The sequence below is a fragment of the Pteropus medius genome, unplaced genomic scaffold (genome assembly GCF_902729225.1).
Source record: "Pteropus medius unplaced genomic scaffold, Ma_sr-lr_union100, whole genome shotgun sequence".
NCBI classification, from domain to species: Eukaryota; Metazoa; Chordata; class Mammalia; order Chiroptera; family Pteropodidae; genus Pteropus; species Pteropus medius.
Genome location: NW_024349225.1, coordinates 12,545,095 through 12,563,233, shown reverse-complemented (window position 1 = coordinate 12,563,233; position 18,139 = coordinate 12,545,095). Strand labels below are relative to the sequence as shown.

Below are 18,139 nucleotides of genomic sequence, written 5' to 3'. Positions count from 1 at the left end.
ATGTGACATCCAGTTATTTTAGCATTTGGAATAGTTCGACCATAAATGCTCTATACTGTAAGAATTCCTACCACTTAAATTGTAACCTGCCTTCTCTATGATCTTTTTCATCATAAATAAGACCCCGCAGTTAGAATCCGAACTCCTACTTTGAGCTCGTTCACCGCGCTTGTGAGTACCGCTGACGCGGACCTGGCCCCATGGCCACGGGCAGCTGGGGAAAGTGAGGACTGGCGGTGACCCGGCTGGCTCGGCCCCTGCACTTCCAGTCCACGGGTCTGGCGCTGCTCTTGTATTTAAAAAAAATTTTTTTTCTAAAAATTAAAAGTTTTCTCATTTTAAAATTTTCACTGTGTCAGGAAAAGGAACTATTGAAGATCGAATATTGAATCAAGCCAGGCGAAAGAAACTCATCCCTCTGGTAATGAATTATCAGTATGGGAGAGGTCCAGCTTTGTGGGAGGTCAAGTGCAAAGGACCTAAAGGCAGAGCGAGAATAATCATAATGATAATTTGTGTAGTTTTGTCTATTTTACTTGTGTATTTACCTGATGCTGGGCGTTCTGCTAAGCAATGCTCTTCACACATAGAACCTTTTATTTTTGGAGTAAGCTTTGGGTAGATATTGCCGTTGTCTCCACTTTATAAAGATGAGAAAACTGGAATTCGGAGAGGTTGCCTTCCCCAGTGTCATATCAGATAATAAATGGCACGGCCTGGATTTCAACAGATGTTCACGGTCTCTACCGTATTCTATTACATTTTACTTAACTTTCATTAGTAAAAGTTTGCTGTCGAGAAAGCAGGCGGTAATTCCACCAAACTTCTGCCTTGCGTCTGGACGATATTGCTTCCAGAGATTTGTGATCAGTTGTTGGCATCTCATTTCCAGAAAATCCTTTTAAAAAAGAGCAAATTCACAGGAAGGCAAGAAGAAACCTCTCATATGAGAAACGTTTGAAAAAACTTTGCAGAAGGGTTGGTGTGGGGACTAGAAGACCCGGGGACACATAAAATCTGGTCTCAGATGTCTGAAGAGCTTTCGTAGGTAAGGAAATTAAACTTCCCATTTTTAACATCCCAAGACATTCTTATGATGTACGAACGAAAGTCATACATGGAATTAAAACGTGGGCCCATCACGTGGTCATGTTCTCTTCCATGTAGCGCTGAAAAGCCTGTTACGTGTGGGATAAAACTCCTCGTGCTTGTTTTCAATGTTGACTTTTATTTTTTCAAACTATAAAACACATAGCTCAGCTGATTTCATAGCGAAACCATTCAGAAGCTCATATCTGCATGATTGCAGCTGAAATAGACTAAACAAAAAAATGCAGTCAGTACAAATTGCTGTGGGTTATCTATACAGCTACAGCGTGTGGTGAGAACCTGGAAGCTGCAGCCGCAGCGTTTCTGAGACTTCCAGTAAATCAGCTTCGCTCAGTGTTTCAGACCTGTGTCCAACTCTTCGTGGATGTCTAGACACAGCCTGAGATGAAGCTTCAAAAATGGGTAAAGACGAAGCGTCCAAAGCCACCAGAAGCCTTTGACCCTCTTCTAATGTTTCAGATAATTATTTTCCCTCTCAAGAATTTGGCTCTCTTTTGAGGGGAGGGGGGCATTAAGATTTTCCATGTGAAGAGCCCCTGAAAGAAAATACTCTGGAGAAATGTCAGTGAGAATGAGCCAAAGCTGAATTCTTCAGATCTGCTTAGAGAACGTGGAACGTCTGTACCCTTTCTACTTGGCGCGCCTGCTAGCTGGCCAGTGCTCTCCGTGGCATCGGTCCAGCTCTGCCTTCCCCACCTTTACATCTTAAAGTAACTCATACTGAGCAGTAAACACCTCATACGGGGCCTAAGTGAGAGCTAAAGCTATGGTCGGGAGGTAATTAGATCATTAAACACTGATGAATTTTGATTCCGTCGAGATAATCTATTACACTTTCTGCTCTGTAGCAAAGACTCAAGCTTTAAAATTTTCTAATGATAAACTTTCATAGGTAGAGAATATATTTCTTTTAAATATGTCCCGCTTTTAATTAAAATTACTCGTTCTGCTTTTGTGATTGTGTCCCTTCAAACTTCTTATCTTAGGTTTTTCTGTAGAAAGTTAAGGATCCAGTCAAAAATGATGAGTTGGTTTTAAAGATAAGCACAGCCCAAGTTCATTCCATAGTTCTTTTATTCACTTATTCATTCATTCATTCAACAAATAATTTCTTTTAGGGAGGCCATGTACCAAAGACTGTGGTAGGCCAGAGGGTGCCGTTTATTAGTCATGTCACCTTGGGAAAGTCACCGAATCTCTCTACATTTCACTGCGCTCAGCTGTAAAACAGCTCTGTTACCAACTTTGCAGGGCTTCTATGAAGATTAAATGAGATGATTTCTCTTTTAACATAGTAAAAAAAATTAGACATGTCTATTTTATTCTTATCCATCCATTGCTATGTCCAAAAAAATCATATACAACAGAAATGGAAAGTCTCAAAAGCCCTGGAAGGTAGCAATGTCATTTTACCTTTCACGAGACTCATGGAGTGCACTGGATTGAAATTCTGAGAGTGGCCATGCATAGTTTACCCTGATTAAGAAAAATGGGATAAACAGGAAAACAACAAAAAGAAACTTCTACGCTTCTTTACTGAACCAACATAAGAAACGTGGATACGGTGTCAATCAGAAATCCAGATAGCCAGCTCTACTTTGAGTCCAATTCAGAAAAATGAATCCCAGTAAGAACTTACAGATGGGGAAGTCCAGGTGTAAAACACCTGATGATAAGTATTTATTCAAGTTAAACATATAGAGTTTCATCTAAATAATTGCTTAAATGTAACAAAATTGAATACAAAAGTAAAAAAAAAAAGACAAAAGGACAAAAAGAGACTTTTATAGATGTGTGAAAACAATAGTTCAGAAATAATATTCTAGGTCAACGTTTCTAGATAGATCAGCACTTGTCATGAGAAAAGCGGCAGAAAGTAAAAGCTTCTAAATTCTTCAATACATCAGGAATTATAATTTTATTCCTGACGTATTAAAGAATTCCTGAATTGCATATATACAAAAAGGAATTTAAAAATTATTTGAAAAACTAAAAAATAATCATTTACCTGTAGACCTGAAAACCACTAAACAATATAGAAACAAAAAAAAGATAGTTCATTTCTCACACTACCTAAAGGAAACAGTAAAGAGAATTTTTTTAAAAGCATATGTCAAAATGACAGAACTAAAGCGTATAGCTATGGCAAGAAATAAACATGATTACAGTTTCCCAGAATCCCCTGGGGGATATAATGATGAGCTTAAAAAAGATACAATCTTTGTCCAAATGTTGTTTATGGGCTAGTTGGGAAGACGGCCATTATCAAATGATAAGAAAGAGAGAAAAAAGAAACTCACACTTAATTCTGTAAACACATGTCATTAGTGCTATGAAGGAAAAGTAAATAGGAAACATGTCTGAGAGAGGAGCTGACTTGTAGGGGTGGCAGGGAAGTGGGGTCCGAGGACGCGATGACGGAGTTCAGGTCCCGAGAAGGAGTAGCAGTTAACCGTGCCATGAGGGGAGGAAAGAGCTGCAGGCAGAGAGAGCCGCGTACTCGGAGAGCTGGGGAGGAAGCATGGCCCGCTGGAGGGAGAGGGCCAGTGTGGCTGGAGCAGACCGGGCCGCAGGGCAAGGGGAGCAGCACGTGAAAAGAAACTGGAGAGCAAGGTAATGGTGGACCAGGCCGGGCAGGGCTTTGAGGGCCATCGTGTCATCGGGAGTGTGGTCTTGTCCCCAAAGCAGGTAGCTATTAGTGTTTTATGCCAGGGGTGAAAACACTCGATTCACATTTTAAGAACATGACGGGGATTCAGTGAGGAGAGCAAATTTAAAGGGGACATGTGATGCTGGGAGACCATCGAGGGGGCTGTTGTAATCGTCCGAGAGAGATGATAATAAGATGGTGGCCGATATTCAGGAAGTCTGCTTTCCGGTGGTAGAATGGGAGAGGAGTATGAGAGAGCGGAAGGTGTGGAAGATGCCCCCCGAGAGTATCCGGATTTCACTGCTGCTGTGTGAAATGGGAACACCAAGTTAGGAATCACCAATTCGGTCATTCATTCAAGGTGCCTTTGAGACCCGCGAGTGGAGAAGTCAACAGGTGGTATGAATCTAGGGCAGGTCTGGACCTGAGATAGACACCTGTGAGCCGACGCGTGTGGGTGCTAACCGAGGTCCTTAGGCACGGACGGGAGACCTCGGGAGAGAATAAGAAGAGAAAAAGATTGTTAGTCGTGTACACTGCTGGTATCGGTCTACACTGGATCACCTTTTCTGGGAAGGCGGCTGGAAATGTGTATCGGTGTCTTAAAACATGATCTTAATTTTGATCCTGTAACTCTATTTATTGGAATCTATCCTCAGAAAATAATAGTAGCAAATGTGACGAAGGCTTATGGATAAAAATATTCATTTAAGTGTTATTGATGATTGTGAAAGAAAATTACTTGTCTAATATTAGGAGATTAAGTAAATGACTCTACATTTATATTAGTAAATATTGTCATTAGAACTTGATGCTTATAAAGAGGTGGCATAAGTTGATGACTGTGATATAAAAGCAAGTGGAAAAGGACACAGAATTGAAAGAGATACAAACTCAACTGTGAAAAACACATCAACAGGAGTATAAAGAGCGCAGGTTATTGGTAAATAGTGAAAAATAGAGGATTGTCACTATTTTTATACTTTTACCTACTTTCCATTTTTTTCCAAATAGGCATGTATTACACCTTATGTATTAGTTTATCATTAGAAAATAAATTTAAAATTATAGTATCGTCCCAGTTAAATACTGGTTAAAGTCTGATCCACACTGGTTAATGTTCTTTCCTTTTCACAATATTGATGAACATTTCTGTTTTGAATCTAGCATAGTATTTTAGGTTTATAAGATGATTGCCATGCATTTTAAAGTTTTACAGGCCATTTAGACTTGTAAAATAGCTTCAGAAAATTGATCTAATTACTAGGCAATAGCAAACCCACTCCCCTGGGGACAGCCCCCTATCAGTTGGCACCCAGGGTATGACATCGAGACCATTTGTATTTCCTTTACTTCTTATTGCTTACAGTACAGGTGACTGGATGCTTTAATGTGAGGGTTTGTTTGTTTTTTTTTAATTATATACACATAGGAATTTGCTAATTATTTTAATTATAATGAATTGCTTTTGTCTTTCTCCAGTGACTGTGAGAGAACTATCTGTCTGGACTGCCATTTGTATCATCATTGTCTGCAGCGATAAAAAATCATTTTGAAATTGGTTCAAAACTAAAAGCACAATTTTTTTTTTTTTTTAACTCCAGGAATGTATACAAAGACTATCGCTTCCTCGAGCTGGCATGCGACTCACAGGAGGATGTAGACAGCTGGAAGGCATCTCTGCTGAGAGCTGGAGTTTATCCCGATAAATCTCTAGTGAGTTGGATATATCTCTTACTTTTAAATTATTAACCATTTCTAGGAAAACTGTATTCTATATGCTGCGTGCTGGAGAAACCAGTTCTCTTTTGACTTTAGTTTTAACTGATACTTTGCTTATATGTCTTTTATTCCGTTAGATTTCTATTTTAAGAAGTTCGTCAGTATATGTTAAAGACAATGCCCTACTCTGCCATTAAGCACAATATATGTAATCTCAGACCAAGAGAGAGTTTCCTTGTTTTAACTTAAAATTTTATTTTCCCTTATAAGCTGTTTCACAATTTTTGTAGCTTATAATAAGCAGTTTATAACATTCTTCATATAGAAATTGCTTATATAGATCATTAAACATAACACTGGTTCATAATCTTAAAAATGTGCTGATTTTGATAAAAATCTAGCTCCCTTCATTAGGTCTGTAGTACCTGTATCTAAAACTAGATCTGTGTTCAAACTCTGCTTAATGTCATCGCGAGTACGAAAGAACAAAAAAATACTAGGCTGCCATCCCCACTTACCTTCATTAACACACTTCAAGTGTCTTTGAGACACTTCTCTCATCCAGTTAATAAACAGACTTTCCATTTGTGTTCTTGGGAAATGTAACACTACACAGACGGGGCTGGGTTTGAACTTGAGATGTCTGACCCAGCCTCTGCACACATACCGTTGCACAGACTGCAGGCTGAGGGGCCCCCACTGCGCACTCGCTGCTCCCCACAAGCCATCATACTGTCCATGTTACCCCAGGAACCAAAGTCCCGAGACCAAGCCTTGGGGACTTAGGCCAGCGGGACCTCGTGGCGCTTCCTGGGCTCTAGATCAGTTTCTAGGGCCGGCCATGCATGAGTCTGGTTGTTTCTAGGCCCCAAATAGAGACACAGTCTTCTCAAGAGAAAGTCTGAGATGTGGGCTCAACACGGGACAATCGAAGGCTCTCTGGGGACACGTCAGACCGACCGTGTGCGTGAGGTTACGCTGGAATTGAACAGACTTCCAGGGTAAAGGACTGAGGACTTGAGCCAAAATGTTCCCCTCATCGCTGTTGTTTTAGCTCACACACAGACCTCGTAACCCCTCCCCCTCATCTGCATCTGCTTAGCACCTAAAACAACACCCTACGCACACACCAGACACCCTCCAAACAGGGTGACGCCTGACCCTGTCCCCATGACGCCCAGGCACAGAGGCATCTGCGTATGGTTTTCATGCTTGTCCAGTTTTTGTCAGTTTTGCACATGCATATGTGCACAGGTATCTATCACTCTAAAGACCACAGGTGAGAAATCATTTTAAAAATTCCTGCTTTCGTTAATTCCACTCATTACTTATCACTCTTCCCTCTCCATTGGTGGTGGCGTGTTTAATTTCACATACATTCTGTATTAAAAACGGGTATATACCTACTATTTTATTCATTCCACAAGAAGCTGTTGAGCACGTGTTTTTTGCCAGGCACCTTCCTAGGCACCAGTGATCCATCCAGGCGTGAGCGATGACATCCCGCCACCAAGGATCAAACATTTAACAAGAGAACTAGTAACCGTATAATTATATTGTGTGGTTTAAAAGGGTGATAAGTTCTATAAAAAAATAAAGTAAGTTAAAGGGACAGACGGTGAGAGTGAGGGCAGGCGAGCAAGGGCCTGACGTTTGTGGGCTGCTGAAGGGAGGGGATAAACGATGTGACAGTCTGGGGAGGCGTATTGGTAGCAGAGGACTAGGAAGTGCAAAGCCAGCTCCCTCCACAGAAGCGCAGCGAGAAGGTGTGTCTGGAACAGAAGGAGGGAGGACAGAAGTGGCTCCTAGTTTCCAAGAGGGCGGTTGGGGCAGGTCACGCAGGCGCTTGAGGAAGTGGCAGGCATTCGTTTGAGTTTTATTCTGAATGAGACGGGAAGCCAGGAGAGCACTGTGAGCCCACTGAGTTAACATAAGATGTACCTTTTTAAAGATCGCGATCTGTGGGTGTTACGAGAAGCAGTAGAGAATGTGGGTTCGAGCATAGGCTTTAGTGGCAAACTACCTAGACTGAAATTCTGGACACTCACTACAAGCTGTGACATCTCGAGCCGGATGGCTAGCCTTTTAGGTTTCAAGGTTCCTATTTCTAACATGGAGGTCACAAAAGTCCCCCAAAGCATGGTTGGCAGGACTAAACGAGACAATGCACAAGTACGCGCTCTATTTCTGTTTATAATAATGATGATAGTGATGATAATTATCATTTTCATCACTGACGACTTTCTTTAACAAGTAGAAAGGACAGCTAAAACACTGTGGATATTAGAGCCCAATGAGACTGTAAAATATTCATGCTGTTTCTATCTTCCAAATATGCTTAGTTACATAAAATCATATGTGTGTGTGCGTGTGTATCTTCCTGACGTACAACTGTAAGGTTTGTGAAAATGTTTCCTTAAGTCACGGTTTTGGCAAGTTAAATGTACTAGGCAAGTTTGCCATGTAAAGAATTGTGCAATACACCTCTCGTGAGGCAAGAGCTGTCTTGGAAAAGCAGAATTACCTATCCCTCAGGGAACTCCTTCTATAAATCTGGGTTTTCATGTATCCACAGTGCTACACAAGGAAGAGGCACAATGAAATTGTTGCTATTTTTTAACAAGATGCTCAATTTTAAGCGAATCTACAGTTGTCCTACACAATCTGTTTTGATTCTTTTCACATTATTTTTATTTGTTTAGAAACACACATTTGGTACAGTCAGTTGGGAGATAGAGACAAAGGCGTTTTTTACTACATGCCAAAGACATGACAGGAAATTAAACTTGGCAGCGTGCCATGAACGTTGCTTTTCTCAGTTTTCATCATAAACAATATTTGCATTTCTTATGCACCGTGTAGTTCCGCAGGTTTTATTACATGATTGCTTGGCTTCCAGATGTCTAAATGGCAGCTAACTACTGAAAGCAATTGAAGTAGAATGTGTATCCAAACTTCACATTTTGTGAACAGTTAGATTTGAGGGAAAGGATCCTTTAAGTTCAGTTATTTTTAATTTAGAAAGATTCGATGAAGAAGTCAGATTTACCTAATAACAGATGCCTGTCCCTGAGGAAAATTTTAGGATTCTGGTGTGTCATTTCGTTTTCATATCAATAAACCATCGCGTCAAGAGCAAATCCGTCATTCTCTACCCTAATAATGAAGCATTTATGTGTCACAGGTGGACATGCGTCTAGACTCAAAAAGTTTTGCCTTCTGCACATGACACCTCTATTTTGGCTAGAAAAAAAAATTTACATCGATTAATTTTTGAAGTTTCATAAGCTCGGTTTCATTTAGATAAATAGCCATCATCCAGATTCGAACGAAACGCTGTTTTGGGCACCTGTTTCCGGCTGCGGCGGCATACTATTTTGTGACGTGCTTTTCTCCCCAGGGTGCTTTCTCTCCCGCTTCCGCGCGATGGATGCGTTCGCGCCCTCACACCGTGACGTTCTGCTCGCCCGTTTCCTCGGTCTCAGGTCGTTTCTCTCGGCGTCTTCTACAGTTTTTTCCCCGTTCTTCCTTCTCATCCACCCTTTTCCCCCACTTTCTTCCTTCCCTTCATTCATCACTGTTACGGTGGACTCTAGAGACTCAAGGATAAAAAAGATGCAATTCTTGCTTTACGGCATTTCCACATCTAGTGGCGGCGAGAGACGCAAATACACAACGGCTCTACGATGTGCTAGAACTACCGTGGCTATCGGAAAAAATGCGATAGCGCAAGCGCGTTCCCACGCGCGTTCCCACGCGCATTCCCACGCACGTTCCCACGCGCGCTGTCCGAGTACCTTGTTTTCACGGGTGCATCTTCTGATTACCTTCGGTCTCTTCATCTTTCTGGACCCAAAGCACAAGGTAGACTTCTCATCCGAGCGGTGCAGCGTGTGGCCCTCCGGAGGGAGCGAGGAGTACGGATTCGCTTTCCCACGATGCCGCTGGCGAGCCGCGAACTCGCCCGTGGCCCCTCTGAGCTGCCCGTGTGATATCCTTCCAGTCACCGGACCTTTTTCCAGGAGGCCACAATATTTTTAAAATATATTTAAATCCGAATTTGGATTTAGCAGAATTTTGTTTCTGTTTCCTTCGGTGACTAAGTCGGAATGATAACCAGTATAAAATTCTATATTGTTAAATAAGCGTATAAGATTTTACACAGTTTGAAAGTAAAAGATGTTTCTAATGGAATTAACTTTTAAAAACATATTAAACAGATAAAATGTGTGTGTGTATCAGTAGTTATAGGCTACTATCAATGCACTTTTACAAGATTATTTTACTGACACGTACATAAACTTTTCCTATAAGTTTAAATACAAATAAATATGCAGTTGATTAAATATCTAAAGAACATGATATAACAAATGACTGATTTTTCTGGCACCATCTTGTTGGCTTTCAACATGACTTAAATTATGCATAAACATTAAGGAATTCCGAATTCTTTGGAACGTTTCGTGTGCAGTGAGATGAGGTAGACTCTGAGTCACACCCACTCACGTTTCAATCTTGACCCTTCCATTCGGTAGTTGTGTGGCTCAGGCAACTTAACTCTCCAGTCGTTTATTATTTTTTAAACTCAAAACGACACCTTCCTCGAGTGATTTGATAAGATTAAATGAAGACTGTTGCTATCGCATCTAGCTCAGTGCCTGCAACCGAGTGAATGTGTTCGATGCCACGTGGCCTTTATCATTATTGTTGCTGAAAATCATCACTGTGTCCATAAAGCTTAATCCCCAGTTTCGTAGTTCCCTTTGCTGTGGAGACTCTCCTTGGGATTTGGCATGAGAAGGAGAAGTCCCCCCGCGCTGGCCGAGGAAGCCGAATCGCTTAGGCGGGGTCTTGGGCTCATGCTGCCCAGTGGCCAGGCGGGCGTCAGTGGCTCCATCAGCCAGTCAGGAGGGAGGGTTCTCAAGCCTGCCCTCAGGTGCCATCCTGCTCACTCTCTGAAAGAAGCAGCCGAAGATCCATGCGTGCCCTGGAAAGAAATTTGGCGCAAGTTCAGTCTTGCATACTTGTTAAGTCACATAGCTCAGGACATTTTATGAGGTTTCTATTAGCTATCTAAATAGATGGTTCCTCCCATAGTGTATGGTTTCTTAAATCATAAAAATTGGCAGTAGAACGTAGAACACCCTGGAATTTGACTAGACCGCCGAATTCAGGATTCCCTCAGTCGTAATTAATGTTTTGGGGGCTGCCTTGGAGGTTGAAACCATCCTATAATGAAGTCTTTTGGGGACTTCAGAAATTCCTTTTGGGTCACCTCTGAAACCAAACTCTGTGGCAAATGGCAATTAGGGGAGAGGGTCTCTATCATTCTAGGGGAGGATGAGGGGTAGCCACAGACCTCCGTACGGTGTTGGCCACCCACGTGCGTTTATTCAATCGTCCAGCAATACGAGGCTGACGACGCTCACGCTTAGCGCTGCTAAACGTCACTTCATCCTCAGCTCGTTCAGCAGTGCTTCCCACAGAGCTTAGAGCAGCTACCTGACCAGTTCCAAAGAGTCTCTGATTCTTCAATAGACCTGAACCTCGACGGCCCCCGCATAGAGCAGTGGAGGGAATGATAAAGCATCCGCCATCCCCCGTTCATCATGGCTGTGCCTCTGTCAGAGCAGACAGTGGGGAAGTGACTGAAGGAAACAGGAAACGGCAAAGCCACGCCACGTCCTCCACTGTACGCTTCTCCTGTCTGAGGATTAAGGGCCCCTACTCCGTGACATCACTGCTGCCACTACAAACAAAACCATCTGCCATCGAGCAAGAAGGCCAGTCACTCCCTAACGTGCAGAAATACTTGGTTGAACTCCTGAAACTTATTTGCTACATCAAAAGCCGCACTGCTGTGGAATGCAATAAATTCCATCTGTCTGAGGTATTTTCAGTGATATTGCACTTCTTCGGAGAACCAGGATCCTATTATTCTCTAAAATAGTATTTTACTCCTGATAAAATTCCCTGTGGGCATCTTTCTTGCTTTATTGAACAGTTGACACATATTTTACAAACGACTCTGCTCTGCAGACAATTTCTGTCTGAGCTGTTTCCCTCTCCCCAGCCTCTCTTCACCCTGAGTGCCAGATCCCCGGCCCAACCTGCCACTCCGCCCTGTGCTCAGCATCCTCCGCAGACACACACGCTGCCCTCTCTCCAGCTCCGAGTCCTCCGGGCCCCCTCGTGAGAGAGCCCAGACCTGTTCCCTGCCCATACCCCATCACGCCTCCCCCGCGGGGCCTGACCTGGCGAGGACTCAGGCGGCCCCAGGAGTAATGAATCACCGTTTTATTTTTTCAAGCCATATGTGAGTTAAATTGTTCGGTATAAATCATACTCTCGCGGCTCCAGCTTGAAACAGGACAGCCATTTGCCCGCCGCCCGTCGCTGGCTGCTCGCTGCGTCTCTATCCAGAGCGTCCCACTTAGAAATGACTGCATTTTTTGTGACTAACCTTTCCAGACCCATTTTCTTCAACGTGGCCCAGTGTTTATTTTGGCCACATCCCCACTATACAGTTTTCGCCTCCCATGCCAGCCCAAGACAAAACTCATAATTTACAAAACGAAGGAACGGGGTAGATGGAGGGCGGATTGCTGTTAGCTGGTCTCCCCAGAACCACCCACTCCTTTCCTGCGCTCTCTCCCTTCTGCCCCCCCCCACCACTTCTCTGAAACCGAGGATGCGGTGTTTGTTTAAAAATGCATTGGCTGATGAAATTTTCCACTGCCTGGCGTGTAGAGGAACGGGCAAGTCGACGTACTGCCCACTTCGCTGTCCACGCTCACAGCTCACTTACCACCAGTTCAAGCCCCGGCTTTTTGGGGCCAGGCCCCCGCACTCCGGGTCCCGAGTGAAAAGGGAGGGGGAAATCTCTGTCATCGTTTTCTGCTGTTATAAACGTGTGATTTCATCTCATCTCAGTAGATTCTGTGACTTGTCCAAGAGCTCAGGGTGCCGTATGTGTATGATTGGGATGTCAGTGAAGAGTTACCTTATTTATTTTGATTTTGCTCTATCTAGCATGAAAAATACCTCATAATTTTAAAATGGATTTATGGTTAACATATTTCTCTCTCTCTTTTTTTTCCTTGCGGCTACATGCACAGGGGAACAACAAAGTAAGTTCTTTGTTTTACTGCGGCTCCCGTTTCTCTCCAGCCCCTGCTCCCCTCCTGCGTGTGTCTTGGCAAGAGTGTTTCTGTGCACGCTGGGGTGACTTGTCATCTGTGGCAGTGCACAAATGACACAGGGTGTGCAAATGTCGGGGAAAACACGCCTTCAGACTACCTAATGGCTGTTCTGTTTCGACCTTTTGGAAGGGAAATGTTATTTCTTCAGAGCTGGTTACTGGGCGGTTCAGAGACGTCGAGATTGATGATAAGGGAAGAGATGGACACTGAGAGCAACGATTATGAAGGTTTAGTAACGAGGTCTCTTTGGCAGAAAGGCTACAGCCGTCTGATGAAACTCAGCGCAGCTGAAGGTCTTGACCAAAAGTCAAAGCTCTCATGTTAATGTGCAGTTATAAAAACCCCAAACCGGAGCCTTAAATCGCAGGATGGCTGGCTTTGTCGGTGAAATTGAGTTAGATCAGCGTTCCGCCTTTGAAGGTGCCTTAAAATGGATGGAGGAGGGTGGGGTCAACATTTGACTTGGCTTCTGCGCCCTTGATGTATTCCAGCTGGACGCGAGCAGGAGGGTGTGGGGGATGGAGAGGAGACGGAAACGTGTACGATAGATTTCTGAAACCAGGCAACGTACACAAATGGTGGAAATTATGTTCACCTCGTCGTGATTGATAAAGGAGCGATTTAGTAGTCCATGGGGTTGCCAGCCTGCTTTAATTTTAATTCACGTTTTCCAAAAGATTAGAACTACTTCTCACTTGCGTTTCTTACATAATAGGGACAGAACTGGGGGAGACGGTCTTAAGTTTAGCAGGGCGATTGTTTTTTAATTTTCTCTACGGAGAATTAATAGTGCTTCATCCTACCAGGTGGCCCACTTAAAATGGACCTCATCGAATACAATAAGAATGGAAAGGAATCTGTTATATAAGGGTCTGCCTGCATATTTAAACCAGCTGGAATTCATCAAAATTGCTATTCATAAGCCATACGTATAGAATGTAAAACAAATGTGGGAAATCTTGCAGTTTAATTGGACGGAATGTGCTATTATGGAATAAGTTGACGTAGATGGCTGGTATTGAAAATGTGTCACTTTATAAATTTATATTTTGATATAACTGCTTATGACCCAAGTAATAATATTTAATAAGGTTAAAAATAAGACAAGTACGAGACAGGCATTCGTAAAGGAGCAAAGGGGTGAACTCAGCCCACTAAGAGTTCACTTTTTTAAAACAGCAGGTAACTTATGAAATTAATTCAAGGTTTCTTACACGAAGTAAAAGATAATATTTCTACTACTACCACTATTGGAAAACGACATGCGGATTAAATACAAAAACGGACGTTTTGGTTCTTATACCATATCACGTATTTCAGTTTTCGAATACTAGGGACGTCTGGTCCCGTCACTTACATTGCACTGAGTCTGTGTCTCCACCGCCATGTGCTTCATCTCGTGTTTGTTCGTCAAGTACCCTGAGCTAATTGAGAGAGCACTAGTAGCAAGCCCGTGCATGAGGCAGATCAGGGAACAGGCTGCTGACATTTTGAGGAGGTGCTAACCCTTCAGCCACCCGAGAAGCATTCATGATTTTCCTCTTTCGCTGGTGACTCACTGATGACTTAGAGGCATTTGTAAAATTCCCAGAGGAAAACACTGCTCCACAGCAGGAGTCGTCCATTTGTTGTGTCTTGATCGAGTTCTTCTGAGTAATAAAATGTTCAATTTAATAGTTTAACTGATTTTTAAATGAATTGTAATACAATGGGCAATAAAACTTGACATTTCTAAACTTCCGCGTTGTTGAGGGTGCCTGCAGGATGATGCAGAAGGCCCGCCTGGGCCTCCAGTCCCCACCAGACCACCACCTGCATCGCGAACGGGTCCCCCGCGGGATCGGTAGGGTGTCAGCTGGCGTGCCAAAGACGCGAGCGCTTAAGATTTTGATTTTTAATTACAGAGTGGCTATTTTGGAGGTGCTGGTATTTACGGCCCTTAATTTCTAGTTGTTTGTTATGAATAAGTGATAGTCTTCAAAACAGATATCATGTTAATACTTTTAAAATATAATTGTTATACAGACATGGACTCTGGCGTGAGCGGGCCTCCTCGAATCACAAACATCAGCACGTCTGAGTGCTGTTTTTCTTTGGCCTGGAATTTCAGTATAGATGGAAAACACTGGAATGCAAGCTGTGCAGTCTCCAGAGTCATAGATCTGGAGTCTTCGAAAGCAGAATATGAGTCTTTTTCCCTCTCATGCTGGAATGCTTGTTCTGAGTTGTCCCCAAGATAGCATGCCTGACTTGTTGCCTGCCACATACATGAGCCAGCTGTAATAGTTAATCAGCTATTTGGTGAATGGCATTTTATTAGTTATAACAGTAACGAGATATAAGAGAAGGAAGCCTGCTCAATTAATGTTTCTTTAGATGAGGAGGATGAATGCGTTCATCTTCCCACATACATTGAGTGTAGTGTGCACGCATGTGCGCACACACACACACACACACACACACACGTATTCTGAGGTGTGTGGAATGATCCTACTGTTTGTTTTCTCAGGGGCAGTAGAGTTGATCTGCTCTCTCTGCCCTAAGACCACACTCAGAGTCCGGGAGCCAGTCCTCCCAGCTCCAGCAAACAGACTCCACAGCAGACACGCGTCTAGGGCTGCATTATGAGTGTGTGATGGAGCGAAGCACCGAGGTTCACATTCCTCTTGCAACAGTGACGTGTATTTTGTTATTTCTCCTCCGAAAGCAAACTTTTCTTTTGTGAGAGGATCACAGTTGCTCGGGAGAAGTTTTGCTTGCAGGCCCATTACTTATTTTCCCCTTTGAAAACGTGTTTCTGTTTGCACAGCGACAACTGAGTTGCTTAGGGGCGAGTCTGTCTCCTCCTTGGAGGCGTTCCCCTGGACTGGGGATTCCATGCCACCGTTTTCATGAGGAGGACCAGAATCTAGGCCTTCCCGAATCAGATTTGGGGAAGTGGACAAATGTCTACTGTAACAGGGAGTTGGGTTTTTTTTAATTGTTTGAGCACAAATGAAAATCAGAATGTCATTTTCAGAACCGAGGCCTTCAGGCAAAAAGTAACCTCCGTGTTTTGTCATTTCCTTCTTTAATGCGATGCCCTCTCATGGTAGACATTTTTAAGAATTCAATAGACTTCTACTTTTCTTTATTAAAAAGTTTGAGTTGTAAATATCTTTGATAATTAAGTTAGGCAAATTAAAGGTAGAGGAAATTTTTAAATACAAGGAATAAAATGCTATAACAAAGCTCTCAAGTTTTTTAATGATGTTAGTACAGAAGCACAAATGAGAACTAAAAGGAATCCTAGGTTCGGAAACGAATGCTTCAAAAAATTCTAAGTTATGGGTTAAAACTATATTTAAACTCTTCCCTTACAAAGTTTTTCTTACCTTTGAAAGAGACATTTACTGTCACTTTACCTGGCTTTGATCTTTTCAAACTAAAGGTCCTTATATTTCCCCTAGCGGAAGTATGAAGTCGACTGCCTTGACTGGAGAGGAGTATTTGAAAAGAAGAAATAGAACCCAAACGTGCTAAAACAGAATTTAAAAATAACTGAGTCTTTATTAAGTTACAGTTAGGTTAAATGCAATAAATACATACATATTGGAGGGCTTTGACATGTGAGGAAAAAAAGAGGGAAGGAAAATCAGATTTAAACACCTGTTTTTACAACAGTTAAAAAGTACTTTGTCTAGCGATTTCCCAACGCATTCGGCAAGACAAGTGGACATTGTCAGCCTCCGTCAGTGGGAAAAGTAGTTATTGCCTGGAGTGCTGATTCTGGTGATCCATTGGGTTCCAGCAGTCGTTTGCAAAGATAGAGTGTGCCAAATCAAACGTCACCAAAATATATTACACCGAAGAGCACAGATGTTAAATCCATGTTAATTTGTCTTGCCTCTGATGCCAGACTCTCAACTTCTAAATTCCTGTCCGTGGTCATACGTGAGAGAATAGAGACAGACACGGGAAACCCATCGTCAGACCTGGAATGCCTCGTTGATGATGTGCATCATGATCTCGGCAGATGAAAGAGGCAGACAGTACAGTGTCATTGTGTTCATTTCCTCTCTAGTATTTTCAAATGCACAAGAGAAAGTCAACATTCTAAGCAGTTTAGGTCCAGGCAGCTCAATTAGGGTTATTTATTTTCTTTGAATAATGTATATATGCTTTCCCTGATTTTCTTAGAGAAGTTTAGTAAATGTGTTTCCTTGGGATTGAAGGCGAGTCCATCTGGTTCACTTAATTTATATATAACCCAATAAGAATATCATTAAAGTTAAGAAGGGATAAAAACTCACTGGCCTCAAAGTGTTATTTTAGTTCCATATGCGTATAAAAATGAACTCTCTGGCTCAGTCATGGCAATGCCAATAAACCTTTGGTTCTTTTTTTTGGCAATCCAGTCTTAAAAGAGCATTGCTAATGCCCAGTTTCTGGACCCCTGGCTATAATCAGTTGGAGGAAAAGACAGTTCGATTGGAAGCAGAAAACTCTGAGAAGCGAGTTGGAATCTATATTATGTTCCCAAAGTTATTAGTCTTGGCAGATAGACGCTCTCGAAAGGCGAGAATCGCTCTGCAGCTCAGAAGGCTCGCAGTGGGTGACAGAGAGGGACCTCTGGGGCGCTCGGGGCTTGTTTCTATTTTATTTCCTCTATTGTGTCCAAAAAGGAGTGACTTCATTCTAGAATGAAGTAATGAGAAGTAATGACACTAATTATGTCTTACATCACAGCTTTCTGGACATATTTTCTCTTGCAGTATTTTAGACATCTTTTTGTATGCAAAGGAGACTGAGAAAGAACAGTGTGTGCGCACATGCACATGCACACACACACACACACACATGCTCCTGTAGGTGTTTGAGCATACACAAAGGTGTAGGAAATAGGTTGGAAGAAAAGTTAGGGGTCGTTTTTAACTTCTTTAGACATCGATGTATGAACTTAGTTATTTCTGTACTCGTGTATTATTTTTATAAACTTAGAAATCTACTAAGGTAAGGAAAAAATTTTTAAGAAGGATTTTTGTACAAAAAATGTGTGTTGGTTGTGGGGGAGTGGAGGAGGGAGTAGTAACTTTTAAGTAGACTGAACAAGTGAGTATGAGACACTTTGTAGGAAGCTAGAAGGCGAGGTGAATTATGCCTGATTCCAGTTGAAATGATAATTACTGCATTAGAAGCCATATACTTGTCTATTAAAAATTAAGCCGTCCGAATGGATGGCACCTTAGACAAGTATCCTAGAAAAGAACTCAAAATAAGTCACTTATTTGGGACTCTTAAGTATTTAAGACACTACAAGGAGAACTAGCATATTTTAACTTACAACTATTCTTTTTCTAAAGCATTTTCATTTTGTTTGCCTCAACTGTATGCATATTATTTTAGTCCAGAGTTAGGAATGCATTTCTTTTAATTATTGGGATAAGCAGAATGTAGTAGGAAAAAAAAAGTTCTA

The 18,139-nt window shown here is 42.3% G+C and overlaps 1 protein-coding gene across 12 annotated transcripts in view; it reads left to right on the top strand.

The window, feature by feature from the left end:
• Positions 1–18,139, top strand: part of DNM3 (dynamin 3) — a 374,186-nt gene that overhangs the window by 288,286 nt on the left and 67,761 nt on the right. For all 12 annotated transcript variants that reach the window (XM_039881487.1, XM_039881489.1, XM_039881478.1 and 9 more), the window contains one exon: positions 5,365–5,476. In XM_039881487.1, coding sequence (XP_039737421.1) covers positions 5,365–5,476 — 112 coding nt within the window. The remainder of the gene's footprint in view (positions 1–5,364; positions 5,477–18,139) is intronic.